Source organism: Myotis daubentonii, chromosome X, assembly GCF_963259705.1.
Source record: "Myotis daubentonii chromosome X, mMyoDau2.1, whole genome shotgun sequence".
Lineage (NCBI taxonomy): Eukaryota > Metazoa > Chordata > Mammalia > Chiroptera > Vespertilionidae > Myotis > Myotis daubentonii.
The window spans coordinates 125,071,981-125,086,667 of NC_081861.1; the positions used below are offsets into that span (position 1 = coordinate 125,071,981).

Sequence of the window (14,687 nt, forward strand, 5' to 3'; positions counted from 1 at the left end):
GGAGGTGGAGGAATGCGGGTCGCAGTGCAGCTGCTGCTATCAGAGAGTAGCCTGTGGCTGGTGGCTGGACCAAGGCGGCAGGGTCCTCCCGGTTTAAGGCTCCATTTTGCCTTCGCGTGCCTGTCCATGGCTACCAGTGGACAAGTTCCCTAGGCCTCTACCTGGTTTCTGGCTGTTGCTGCCACCACTGCCTGCTCCTGCCACTGTGCACAAAGTCCTCCCACCCCGACTCTCCCGCAGTGACCTTTGCACATTTGCACAGCCCTGTCTAAGATATTATAGGTTTTTTTAAAAACAACAACAACATACTTTTATTGATTTCAAGGAGGAAGAAAGAGGGAGAGAGAGATAGAAACATCAACAATAAGAGAGAATCATTGAGTGGCTGCCTTCTGCACACTCTCTATTAGGGATTAAGCCCACAACCCCGGCATGTGCCCTTGACCAGAATCGAACCCGGGACCCTTCAGTCCGCAGGCCGATGCTCTATCCCCTGAGCCAAACCGGCCGGGTACCTTTTCTTATACTGTTGGATTACATTTGTTGGAGGAAAAGCAGAAACTTTTCCAAAAGATAGGCTTTCTTGCAGAGTAGGTCTTTAACAACCATTCATTGAGTATCCTTTTGTTTTGTTTTCTTGTTTGTTTATTAATGCTCACGTGAGGATATTTTCCCATTGACTTTAGAGAAAGGCAACGGAGCAGGGGAGAGACAGAGAGAAACATCTGTGAGAGAGACACATCGATTGGTTGCCTCCTGTGTGTGCGCCGACCAGGGCCGGGGACCAAGCCTGCAACTGAGTACGTGCCCTTGATCAGCATCAAACGCAGAACACTTCAGCCTGTGAGCCAGTGCTCAATTCACTGACCCATACAGGTTAGGGCTCATTGAGCGTCTTTTGGTGAGCATAAAAGAAAGTAACCATAGTCTCTTTCTACTTATGCATGAAAGCTGCCTTTGGGATTTACTCTTCCCTGGTCTGGCAGGAAATCTCCAAAAGGTCTCTTAGCCAACTTTTCCCTCTTAAATACCCAATCATCTTGTGGTCACTTTGAAGCAGTTAGTAGCCTAGTGTCCTGTACCAGTCAAAACCCTACACTTCTAAATACTGGGAAATTTCTGTCTAGTGGAAACTGGCCCCTTCATGGATTTTGTAGTCTTGCTAGTGGTGTGTGTGTCTGTGTATGGGTTGAATGGAGTACTTCTTTTTGCCTTTTCTCTTGTCATGTCCTTCCTCCACTTGACCACCACTCCAGATGTGGTTCCAGGGAGAAAAGTGCACGTGGAGAAGAACACACCCTGGCAGGGTCATTAAATGTGTAATGGGAACACAGGAAAACCCGAGCCCATGCCCTTATGGGTCCATTTTGAACTTCCTAAAGAGACCGCAGACTGCTGGCTCCGGTCTCATCGGGTGCCTTTCTTCTAACTGGCCACCGAACTCCCCCTCACCCCCTAGTCTCCTTGAGCCACACTTGTGTCAGGGTCATTGCTTCTCTGGGTGCTCTGCCTTTGTGCTTTCCTTTTCAGACAACGGAGGACACTTGCTTTTGCAGGGCTCTCATGTGGACTATGGCCATCACAGTCCCTCTCTGCATGTGGTGGAAGTGCAGGTCCTATTTATTCAGTCCAGCCTTATTGTGTGGTCCGGCCAGGCATTTTCAGCCCCCGATTCCCAATTTCATTTGCATGAGTCAGGCAGTGGTTCTGGGGTCCAGCTGACTGAAGAAGACAGGAGCCAAGCTTTCTCAAGCTTGTTTTCATTTGATGAAGGTCAGGAGGAGGTGATCCTTGTCTTGTCCTCTCCTCATGGGGGTGGAGAAAATTCCCACCGTTACTGCTTCCTCAGCGTGTACTAGTACATATTGACTTTGGAAACACATTCCTTTCCTCTTCAGGGCATCTTCATCCCTAGCTTCTCTTCCTATGTGAGCCACATACTAGAGCAGGGGTGGGCAAACTTTTTGACTCGAGGGCCACAGTGGGTTCTTAAACTGGACCGGAGGGCCGGAACAAAAGCATGGATGGAGTGTTTGTGTGAACTAATACATGTTAACACTGCTGCTGGTGAAGGATCGGAGGGGAGAGCAAGAGAACCCTCCGCTCTTTCGGCTCCGTGGGCCGGATAGAACAGCCGAACGGGCCGGATCCAGCCCGGGGGCTGTACTTTGCACTCGGCTGTACAAGAGCATGCCTACTTTCATCTGAGGGCACCATGGGTGCAGCTTCTGTCTGGACATTAAACTCCCCTAAATACCCAGGCCTTTGCTGTTCTCTTTTCTGTTGGGGTTTTCTGTCTCCCTGGGGGCTACTCTTGGGTGTTCCTTTTTAAAGTATAAGCAAAACTTTATTTATAACATGATCAACATACCTTCCGTAATTTCTTCACAGGTAGTCCAAAGAACAAAACCTCTGGCTTAATTGGAATTTACGTTTTGCCTTACATATTCCAAAATCTATCCATGTCAACTTTGGAATTTTAATCATGCCTGATACTATGCAATAGGGTACACCTGTACCAGTGACCAAATTCCTAACTTTTGTTGTTCAATCATTTTTCTTGATCTTGCTGTCTGACTCCATACATTCTAGAATATTTGATGGATTTGTAATAAACCTGACTTGCGTTCTTCTTATTTAACAAAATATATGCTAAAAAAAATGCCCACAATTCAGCTACTAAAACTCCTTTAAAGATCTTCTTTGCCAGTGTTTCCAGAATTTGGGCCATCCGTACACCCACTCTGGGTAGCCCAAATCAACCTTGCCTTGGATGCTTTCCTTTTTTATATAAAAATTTTCATTGTTCAGATTATTACAGATGTTCCTCTTTTTTTCCCCCATAGCTCCCCTCCACCTGGTTCCCATCCCACCCCATGCCCTTACCCCCTGCCACTGTCCTCATCCATAGGTGTAAGATTTTTGTCCAGTTTCTTCCCGCACCCTTCATACCCCCTTCCCCCTGAGAATTGTCAGTCCACTCCCTTTCTATGCCCCTGCTTTTATTATATTCACCAGTTTATTCTGTTCATCAGATTTTTTATTGACTTAATTTTTAGATTCACTTGTTGATAAATATGTATTTGTTGTCCCTTTGTTGTTCATAATTTGTATCTTTAGCTTTTTCTTCTTCCTCTTCTTAAAGAATACCCTTTAGCATTTCACATAATCCTGGTTTGGTGGTGATGAACTCCTTTAGCTTTTTCTTGTCTGTGAAGCTCTTTATCTGATCTTCAACTCTACATGATAGCTTTGCTTGGTAGAGTAATCTTGGTTGTAGATTCTTGGTATTCATCACTTTGAATATTTCTTGCCACTCCCTTCTGGCCTGCATGGTTTCTGTTGAGAAAGCAGCCGACAGTCGTATGGGTGCTCCCTTGTAAGGTAGCTAACTGTTTTTCTCTTGCTGCTTTTAAGATTCTCTCTATGTCTTTTGCCCTTGGCATTTTAATTATGATGTGTCTTGGTGTGGTCCTCTTTGGATTCCTCTTTTTGGGAGTTCTGTTCGCTTCCTGGACTTGTAAGTCTATTTCTTTCATCAGGTACGGGCATTTTTCTGTCATTATTTCTTCTAAATAGGATTTAAGTATCTTGCTCTCCCTCTTCTTCTGGCACCCCCATAATTCAGATGTTGGTACGTTTGAAATTGTGCCAGAGGCTCCTTACACTATCTTCATATTTTTGGATTGTTTTTTTTTTTTTTTTTTTTTTTTGGTTTTCCGGATGGGTGTTTTTTGCTTCCTTGTATTTCAAATCTTTGACTTGATTCTTGGGATCCTCTAGTCTTCTGTTGGATCTCTGTATATTATTCTTTATTTCAGTCAGTGTATGCTTTATTTTTGACTGGTTCTATTCCATTTTTTTTTTTTTTTGGCATTCTCATTAAGATCCTTGAAGGTCTGACTAAGTTCCTCGGAGGTTTGTAGAAGATTCTTGCATAACCTTATAACTGTGGTTTTGTGCTCTAAGTCCAGTAATTTGCTTTCCTCCATTTCTTACATTTGTGGCATGTTTCTTTGTCTCTGCATTTTGGCTGCTTCCCTGTGTTGATAGAGTGGCTTTGTGTGGTAGGTGTCCTATTGGGCCCAGTGGCTCAGCCTCCCCAATCACCTGAGGTAGACACTCTTGGTGCACCCCTTTGTGGGCTGGGTGTACAGTTTTGTTGTAGTTAAGCCTTGATTGCTGTTGGTATCCCTGGGAGGAAATTATCTCCAGGCCAATTAACTGCAGGCACACTCTGTGTCTGTAGTGGAAGAATTGCTGTGCTGGAGACACCGTTATTGGGCAGGTCTTGCTTCAGTGAGGCTTTGGTGCTTACTGAGTCTGCCTCTTGAGTGTGTACTTAGGGATGTGAGGAGTCGACATCTGGTATCTAACCAGTAGGTATGCTGGCTCCTGGATTTCCAAGGAGGTACAAATTCAACCACTGTGTGAGTCCACCCAGCAGGAGCTACCGCGAGATCTGCAGATTTTTCCTCTTTGTTTGGGGTTTGGAAATTTTGCCGTTCTCTGACCCAGCTGCAGTTTGTTAGGTCAGGCTGCAAAAGGACAGGTGATTCATTTGCGCCGCTACGCACAGCTTAGGTGGGGTTGTAAATTGGCTGGGGTGAGGTCTCAGAGAATCACCAGGGTGCGGCAAACAGCAATGGCTGTCCATCAGCTGTCTCTGCGTCTTGGTGTCTCCGTGTCTTGGCGTCTCCATGTCCCTGCATCCTGTGCTCCCACAGTAACAATGATCCCTGCGAGCAGTTCTGCAAGAAAGCCGCCCTCACTTTCCGGCCCGATGCTAGACAGTCCAGTTTCTCCCTGTAGGAGTCTGGGTCCCTAGAGACTTGCTGGAAATGAGGTCAGTGCAGTCGGGAGCTTGTATCTCCCGATTGACAAAAACCGCACGCCCAGGTGCAGCCCTGTTCGCGCGCCTCCGCACCTCCTACCCAGCCTCAGTGATCTTTTTTCCTTCCTTCTAGTTGTAGAACTTCCACTCAGCCAGCTTCCCCGTGGTTCTGGATGATAACCGTTTTGCCTTTTAGTTGTAGTTTTAACGTGGTTGTGAGGGGCGGGAGGTACAGGTATATGCCTTAGGCCGCCATCTTGGTTGTCCGGATGCTTTCCTTTTAAGACAGTCTTTGTCCATTGACTTTCTCAGACTCCATATGTCAGTCATGGAAAACACGGTCTTTCTTTCAGCAGGTGTTAGAAGTACTGTTTGCTCCAAACCAGCCCTCTCTTCTACAGTCAGATGCAGTCAGTTCCTGCCCCAGGCTCAGCTTCATTGAATCACATACTGGTTCCACTGTCTCTAACTCCAGGGGACATATGTCAAGCTTTCTGAAGGTGTTTGTCATTTGCTTGAGGCATGGGGAGAAGTAATCCTTGTCTCTCCTTTGTGAGGGTGGAGAAAATACCCACTATTGTCCCCTTTTCAGGGTCTACATGCAACCTTTGGAAAACACATTCCTTTTCTTGTGCTGCTGGAGGAATTGCAATTCTCTCTCATGTCAGCCCCTTCCATTTTCACTGGCAGGAGCAGTTCCAGCATCAGGTATTATTTCTATACTAGTAACCCGGTGCACAAAAATTTGTGCACTGTGGGGCGGGGGGGATAAGGGGGGTTTCCCTCAGTTACTAAACATTTATCGGTACAACACTGAGCACATTGGTGGTGGTGGTGGTCTTGTCAGAATGTGTTATATTATGCAGATGAAAATCTATTTAAACAGATTTGATGTAGATATTTTCAAAGATAGAAGAATTGTCTCTGTCAACTATTTTAGTTGATTCATATCTTCAGTAATTGTCATCATTGCAAAGTTTTCAGTCCCCATATGGATTGCTGGATACAATAGGTCATGCGCTGTCCCAGTCCTTTGTAGCCTTTGTGACCTTAAGGACTCTAGTTTTCCATTTATATGTTTAAGTACCAACCTTACAGGCTTAAAAATGTAAGCTTTTAACACTGCTCTCTCTGTTCCGTATCCTTCCGATGAAAAGTGGAGTTGGTTTGCAGCACAGGAGAGAAATTCAGAAGGGGAATATTGAAGTAATGACTGCAGTAGGAGAAGAGGGAACCTATTTCTCTGGCCACAGGTGCTGGCGCCCTGGACCATAGGACTGGCAGCTTCTCCGGGTGGCTGCAGCCTGGGACCTCGGGTGGGTGGCTTGTCCGTCTCCTGGGCTGCAGCCAGCCGCAGGTGCTGGCGCCTGGACCAAGGGTGGGCGGCTTCTTCTTCTGGTGGCTTCTTCTTCTGTGCTTCCAGGGAGGGCAGTCAGTTATGTGTATATGTGTGTGCATGCGAACATAGGCGTGTACACGTGTGTATGTGGAAATCTGCTGGGCAAGTTAAAACCATAGAAGAGTTGCCCCCTATCTCTTGAATCTTCCAGAGATATCCCCCACTTGTTTATTCTATCTCTATTGGATACTCAGTATTTGCAGCCAGCCAGCCAGTAACTCACTCAGTGTCTATTTCTGACTTCTTCTTTCCCTGTCTGTCTTCCAACCCTTAATCACATTTCCACCTGGATGCATCATATTTACTCCCAGTATGCTGTATAGAGAAGGAGTCAGGATGCTGTCTTCCCATGAATAGTACTCAGTAACAAACCAATTGCATTTTAGTTGGGCAATGCCCCTACCCACCCTTGAAATCCCTTCCACCATGCATTTCTGTTTCCCTTTTTGTCTGTTGGATTGTTTTGCTGCTCCTTCTCCTCACCCCACCACCCTTGGATCGCAATGTAAAATTCTTTTACCATGTCAAGAAATTATTAAAAATACAGGTACTTCTCCGATCACGGGGGTCGGAGGAGGGGGGAGGGGGGCGGGGAGCAGGGAAGAGGCGGCTGCTGGCCGCCGAGATCTACGTGGCAGCACATAGAGGCCAGGACCCAGTCTCACGGGTTTTACCCACGCAGCTTGAAAGGTGCTCGCGATCTACGTGGCAGTCAGGCCCCGGTCTCATTGGGTTTGCAGTTTGAAAGGTGCTCCCGATCTATGTGGCAGCCAGGACCCGGTCTCAGGGGGTTTTACCCATGCAGTTTGAAAGGTGCTCTCAATCTACGTGGGGGTCAGGACCGGGTCTCATGAGGTTTGCAGTTTGAAAGGTGCTGCGATCTACGTGGCGACCAGGACCCGGTCTCAGGGTTTTTACCCTCAGAGTTCAAAAGGTGCTCGTGATCTACATGGTGGCCAGAACCTGGTCTCAGGGGGTTTTACCCACGCAGTTTGAACGGTGCTCACGATCTACTTGGGGCTTAGTGCCGCTTCTGTCCTGCCCCTCACGGCTTCTCCGATCACGGCTGGGGGTCGGGCAAAGGCTGCTTGGTTCTCAGATCTTGGCTGGGGGGCTGCACCGTTTCTGCAAGGGGGTGAGGGTGCTTGGTGAGGACTTGTCCTAGAAGGAGGGTGTTGGGACCAAGCTCTAGGGCAGCGGTTCTAAACCTGTGGGTCGCCACCCCTTTGGGGGTCCAACGACCCGTTCACAGGGGTCGCTTAAGGCCATTGGAAAACACACATATAATTACATATTGTTTTTGTGATTAATTACTATGCTTTAATGATGTTCAATTTGTAACAATGAAAATTACATCCTGCATATCAGATATTTACATGACGATTCATAACAGTAGCAAAATTACAGTTATGAAGTAGCAACGAAAATAATTTTATGGTTGGGGGTCACCACAACATGAAGAACTGTATTAAAGGTTCTCGGAGTTAGGAAGGTTGAACCACTGCCCCGGGAGGATTAGGAGGGTGTCTTCAGCACACCTCAGAAGAACCTCAGGGGTGAGAACTGGGGGAAAGCCCGAAGGTAATTTGGGCACGTTTGGGAGTTTGTAATAGAATAGAAGCAAGTGTCTAGAGTTTAAGAGACCCTGATATGCGTTGAAGAAAAAAAAAATATCAGAAGTAAAATCATTATGATGACATTAGTAACTGTACAGACCTACCCCACAGCAGTCAAATGCCCCCAAATCAGAACATGAGCAACACCCACCTCCTTAACACTTCTGCACTCACACAGGCACTATTGTCCACACCTATTCATGCCCAGCAATCACAGGCCCTAAGTGAAGACATAATCCAGGACCTCTCCTTGGCTTGTCAGGTCCTAGAGATGAGAAAAGAGATCTGATCAATGAGAGAAGCTGGGGCTGCTCAATGTATCTCTGCTCTGCCAGACTCAGAGAAGGAAGGCAGAAAGGACTAGACAGTTATTTATTTGGCACAAAACTTCACAGGCAACAAAGAGTTCCATGGGCTTAAGTTAGTCTCAGGTTTTGATCCAAGTAGGAAAAAAGGGGAAAATGTGATCATTTAAATTATTTTTAAAAAGGGTGGGTGGGTGGAGGGAGGAGGACTTAAAACTTGATGCCTATTCTCCCACCAGATGGCAGCATGACCATAAGCAGAATCAGTGAGGCCAAGCTGATACCATTTGACTGTGACTTCATTCAAAGAGCATAGTTTGCTTTTATTTGAGCTCTGAAGAGAGGAGGCAAAACTTTCAGAGGAACAAGAGAGTCACATAAGCTCATTGCATTAGTGTTTGGGGCAAGATTTTATCTGTTGCTTCACACAGCTTGTCTACAGCTCTGTAAGCTCCAGGGAGTGGCCCAACCTTACTCTTCCACCTTTATTTAGCCTTCTGAGATGGACAAGTCCTCGGCATTCAGTCAGATGTGAAGTATGAAAAATACTGTCAAAATAAAATGTTGTTTTCTGGGCAGTGGGACTATTGAAATTCTGTTCAACTCCCAAATCCCTACTTTTTGACAGAAAGATTTAAAAATATATTTCAAATTCAGTAAGTGAAACCCGGAACTAATAAACTTTTAACATAAAAAAATATAAGCCTGGCCAGTGTGGCTCGGTGGTTGGGTGTCGACCTATGAGCCAGGAGGTCACGGCACATGCTGGGGTTGCGGGCTCAGTCCCTAGTTGAGAGAGTGCAGGAGGCAGCTCATCAGCGATTCTTTCTCATCACATTTCTGTCTTTCTCCCTTTCCCTTTTTCTCTGAAATAAATTTTACATACATGCACACACACGCACACACACACACACATATATAAATTATTTAATGTGGGATGTTTTGAACATTTCTCCACTGATCCTGTCAAGACAGTAATAGTACATAAAGCTATTGTCTGAGAGGATTGGTTTCCCTGTGTCTTGGTAAATGGGCCAAGGAACGAGGCGTTAAGCCAGGTTAACATAGTGCATGAATGTAGAAGAACTGGCCAGTCTAAAGGAAACGGCTTTGGGTAGTCAATGGGTGGTATTTGGGAGAGGAAGAGAGAAATTTCCTGGTACAAACTTTATGTCCCTCTAGGCCAGCGGTTCTCAACCTGTGGGTCGCGACCGCTTTGGTGGTGGAAGTATCCTTTCACAGGGGCCGCCTAAGACCATCCTGCATATCAGATATTTACATGACGATTCATAACAGTAGCAACATTACAGTTATGAAGTAGCAAGAAAATAAGTTTATGGTTGGGTCACAACATGAGGAACGGTATTTAAAGGGCCAGAAGGTTGAGAACCACCGCTCTAGGCATTTACACTGTCAAGCAACAGTTTCCATCCATTCAACATAGGACAATCACAGTTCCAAGAGCACTGCCAAATGACTCCTCATTGAACCATCAACTGGCCACCTTCACTTTCCAGTTGGACCTTCAGACTAAAGGAAGTCCAAATGCTGCAGAACTGATGGTGGAAACTAGAATGTTGGTAGAGGAAACTCTTCAGAGGTAGCAAAAACAAGTCGTTCCCTTCTGGCCTGAGCTGCGCTGTGTTCCCCATGAGCTCAGTGGAATACTGAATTGAAAAATGCTTGGCCTGAGAGTATGACAGTGCCCCTAGGGATGCCTCCTTAATCTCTGTTTTGATAAAGAACAAAGAAGGCTGTGAATGAAGTCAGACACCAGTTGTTGAATTATCTTGCACTGGTAGTTACAGAGATGTTCTGTAGTACCTGTCCCTGCTCTGTAGCAGAGTGCTAGGGACCGAGACAGGGCTAGAAGCAGCCTGTCCCTTCTTATCCCAAAGTCCTTCAAGCATACTTGATCCGGGCAGGGCCACAACTACCCTCATTCTTCCACTCGGAAGATGGCGTGGTGGCCTTGGCCTCACCCATTTCCACATGTGATGTAGTCCTTTACTTTGATCTGCATGTCCTTGACTTTCAGGGTGGCCGTGTGCAGCTTCTCCAGGAACTCTGGCATGCCACTGGGAACCATCCAACTAACAGCAGTGAGGAAACACAGTCTGGGGGTTGTCACAAGTAGTCAGATGAGTTGTGGGGATGGATAGCCATTTGGGATTCACATGAACTAACTCTTAAAAATTCCAGAGACTCCAGCACACTAGGGTGCTCCACAGCACGTGACACCAACACCAGCACAATGTTTTCCTGATCCACGCTGTACCAGTAAACATAAACATAATCCCACGAGTACAGTGAGTAAGGAAAATGTGAAGAACCTCCAAACCACCAAAGACGTCCCTCTCAATCACTTCCAACCTGATTACCAGGGCATCCCACCTTTTTTCTGTGCTCTAACCAGCTGAACATTGAAGAACTGCTGGGGTGTCACATCTGTGTAGGTTCTAAAAACTCTGTACTGATAAAGATGGGTGCCTGTAATAGGGCACCGCCACAGCTTCAAGTGTTTCTTATCCATCACCATTTCCCATGGTTCCTCTTTGCCCCCTGAGTCTTCATTCCCTTCTGTTTGGGATTGTGGTTCTCCAGGGTGGCGCTCAAGCTCAGGGCTCTGAAACATTTCCTCCAGCAGTTTCATCTCATGAATGGATCTCTGCAGCTCCTCCTCCTGGATCTGCTCTTTGTCTCACATGAAGATGCCTGCCATCTCCACAGTCATTGCCCAGGCATGTACAGGCGGCCCAGGAGGATGCAGCAGGCACTATCTGAGTAGAGGCGACCATAGAGTTGCACCTTCTGTGACTTCCTTCAATGTTTCTTTTCCCACATATTTGTCTAGTACTCCCCTGTCACTTTGTTCCTTAATTGTAGGTTACCATTATTTGGATCTTTGGCTTTATCTTGTGCTTCCTTGGCTTTTTCTCTAAATGGGATTATTCCCTCTTGCTCCTCTGACAATCTTCCCTTTTTTTCCCTTAGTCTTTCCATTTTAATTCACCATGATTTGAGAAAAGGATGTGCAAATCTCCTCTGCAGGTGTGATCATCTAGGTTCCCTGAAAATTTCAGCATGCACAAAGTCTTTTCTTCCAGATATTTCATTTCAGCATTTTCTATTAACTTTTGTTTTTCTTCTTGCTCTTGTTTAGCTCATAATTTAGCTTCCATTTTATTTTGTTTTCTTTATTATTTCTTGCAAAGTAATCTTCCTTGAAAAGTGTTAGCAGATCTACGTCTTTGTACTTTTGTTTAGGTGTCTCCATAAGTTTTTTTTTTTTTTTTTAAAGCAGATTCAATGCTGTCAAGCACAGCAGATATTGATCCCTTAAATGCTTTGTGCCATGTTCTTATCTGAATATTTAGTGCTTGACCTTTCAGTTCTAACTATTCTTTTATGTCATTAAGTGTTGTATCAGTAGGGAGGCCTTTAAACAGATCTGTTTTTCTTTTTTCTTAAATAGATCTGTTTTACATCACGTTTATACTCATCAGTAAGTTCAGGAAGGGTCTTGTCTGGAGATCTTTGGAGTTTAGTTTTATCTTCACTTATTTCCATGAGTTCTGCCTTTGATTTGTTCAATGTTTCTACTATTACAGTAAAGTCTGTTAGATGGTTTAACCGATTGAATTTGATCATTATTTCCAAAGGTCACCAGGCTTCATCCAGTTTGACTTATCCCTTTAAAAATTTGTCCTGTGGCAAATTGAAGTCACAAAATGATACTCAATTTTATGACAGATTTTGGCCTCCAGAGCAGCTATTTTTCATCACCATTTTCGGCCATTGTGGCTAAACAGGTGGCTCCAAACCTCTTCCTTCCTCTACACTGGAAGCCAGTGAGGGTAGGAAACTTGAAAAATGCGCACAGTGAGGATGTGGGCAGCCTCTGTCCAAAGACCCAACCAGGGACCCATCCCAGTGCAACCACTGGCCCACTTGGGTCCCGGCCACGTGCATGTGCGGAACCCCAGGCTCCAGCATTCCTCCCAGGGGACCCAGTGCGTCTGCCAGATGCAGCCCATTTTGACACAGGACCCTTTGTTATATTTTTATTGCAGTATTAGAGTCAGTTTCTCAGCAAACCTCTCAAACGCTTCTTTTTTCAACTTGTTTTTGAACTAACCTTGTGAAAAGAAGACAATGGTAGCAGTTTTGTTTTTCATCTTTTCTGCCACAGCCACTCTGGAGCCATAGTTTCAGTGGCTCTGTTTCTGGGCGGAGGACTAAGGGTGCCACCTCAGGGGCCAGGGCCTGGCAGCAGGAAGGGCTGTGAACCTAGCCCAGTTCATGCAGTTCCCTCCTCCATATTTTCTATGTTTAATTAAAGATGCTAGAACACTAGCCTTGTTCCTAGCTGAGAAGTCACCGTGTGTCACAATCTACTGTCTTGGGCTAGCAGAAAGTCCAGAGTGGAAGGTCTCCTGCAGTTCTTGCTACGATGACCTAACTTTGACTTCCTCTGCAGTGTCTTCGATGGGAATTTGTTCACTCTGTCTGCAATTGTGTGATTGTTGAGCTTGCCTTCATGGGCATGAAGAGAAAGTTCTTTTTTTCTATGTATGAAAATTGGCTTAGGTATCTGTTCTTTCTATGTATGGGAAGCAATCTCAGGAAGTTCCCATAGTGACATGGTTGCTCTTAAAGAACCTATCCTGTGATCACTTCCAAGAAATTAGCAACCCAATCTAGAGTTAATAACCCCAACTCCTGATTATTGAAAAATTCTCTCCTACTTGCAGTTGACACCTACTGTTTATTGGCCCTGTGTCAGCAGGTGAGGTATTTAATCTTATTTTCTCTCCGAGCCTCACTTTCTTCTAGTGTGGGTGGGAGATATTTCATGACCCTCACCATGTGTGAGATGAAATGAGATGATAAATATGTAGCCTTGGTACAGCTCTTGGTATCATACACCTGTTAACATAAGACATTCAAACCTGTGAAGAATTTTTGTGAGTTTATCTAAGCCAAAACTGTCGACAGTTGCCGGGGAGCAAAATCTCAGTGAATTGAGATAATACCCCAGAGCCTGGCAGTTTTGTACTTTATTTTATTATACCTTACAATCAAAAGAGGAGACGTTTGTGGGTTACATGAAATCTATTGGTGATAGGTTAGGGGGCAGGAGAAAGCAAAGCAGGGAAACCTCTGGGATAAAAAGTAAAATGATAGACATACTTCTTTTACATAGGTTGGTTATGGATGGTTAAGAGTCAACAGTTAACTCAATAACATTGAGGGGATTTGTGGTCTCTGCAGAGTGGTGCCTATGCTTTGAGGAGTGTGAGCAAAGGAAAATTACTTTTGATATTCCAATGATATGTTATGATAGTTGTAAAAAGACAAAGACAGACTCAGTTGAGGTAAAGATTGACCTTTGTCAGGGAAAATACTGGCTTAGGACATGACTACTCACCATAAGCTGCTCTTAGTTAAAAATATTTTAATTTCAGACCTATTTTTGTGATTGCTTTAGGCCTCTGAGTTTGCAAGGCTGCCATGCAGGCCTTCCCTGAGCTAGTCAGGTTAGCATGTGGCGCCTTTTTGTCCACGTAGCACAGCCGCCTTCCTTGTAGGTTTGGGGTCCTGACCCACGTCAGAGAAACACTGCATACTTCATAAATACAACTAGACAGAATGAGTGAAAATAGGAGTGGTGAAAAACAGAGAAAGGGAATTTGTGGAGTGAAGTGGAGAAAAGAAGAGGAAAGAGGAGATGGGTACGAATACCAGGAAGGTTGTGATGGGGTAAAGTGGGGAAAACCCAGTGTCTTTTCTCATCCATATAGTAGTCAAGGAGAATGCAGACCTTCCACATCTGGGAGTGCTTTCATTTCTCTCTAGGCCTGAGTCCTCCCGATTGTTGTTAGAGAGAATTTATGTATTGGAATAGCTCCAGCATGATACTGTCCCTGCACTTTCAAACCTGGGTATTTAGACTTGGGGATGTTCTGAGGCAGCCTGTTCTGTATATTTAAAAGCCACATACAGTGTCTTGGTATTTGTCGGCTGTCTGTGTCACTGCAGCTTCAGGCACCTTGTCAAACTAGGTCTCTCATTGTGGGGAGCCCTTCATGTTGTGCACCGGCGCCTCCATGACCACGCGAGCACAGACATACGTTCTTTGGCTCCAGTGCTACTTCTCCTGCCACCAGGCAGTTACAGTCCCTGGCTGGAAGCCCCTGCTAGACTGGGCTTGGCCTTGTGAGAGTTGCCCCGCCCTCCCTCACGGCCTTCCCCCTCCCCCCTCCCCCCTCCCCCCTCCCCCCTCTCCCCTCTCCCCTCTCCCCTCTCCCCTCTAGAGATTCCAGGCTGCCCTGACACCCACCCTCACTGCACCCCCACCTCTAAGCCCACCGCATGGCTTGCTGGCCCCTGCCCACTTTTGCGCCTGCGCCTTGGGGCGGACCAGCCTGGCGCTCAGCCCAACTCTGCAGTTTTTCTGGAGTGGCCAGTGGCTGGCCTGTCCAGTGACTGAGTGACGCCTCAAGTGCTCCCATCTGCAAGGGTTCCAAGCC

The 14,687-nt window shown here is 45.8% G+C and overlaps 1 protein-coding gene and 2 pseudogenes across 1 annotated transcript; all 3 read right to left on the minus strand.

The window, feature by feature from the left end:
* Positions 1–2,428: 2,428 nt before the first annotated feature.
* Positions 2,429–2,731, minus strand: LOC132225222 (protein CEBPZOS-like). Its single transcript, XM_059680520.1, has one exon. The coding sequence runs from the start codon at positions 2,729–2,731 to the stop codon at positions 2,552–2,554; it is 180 nt and encodes a 59-aa protein (XP_059536503.1). The 3' UTR covers positions 2,429–2,551.
* Positions 2,732–9,659: 6,928 nt separating this feature from the next.
* Positions 9,660–10,822, minus strand: LOC132223887 (stAR-related lipid transfer protein 7, mitochondrial-like; annotated as a pseudogene).
* A 108-nt stretch (positions 10,823–10,930) lies between these two features.
* On the minus strand, positions 10,931–11,953 carry LOC132223726 (lupus La protein homolog; annotated as a pseudogene).
* Positions 11,954–14,687: the final 2,734 nt, after the last annotated feature.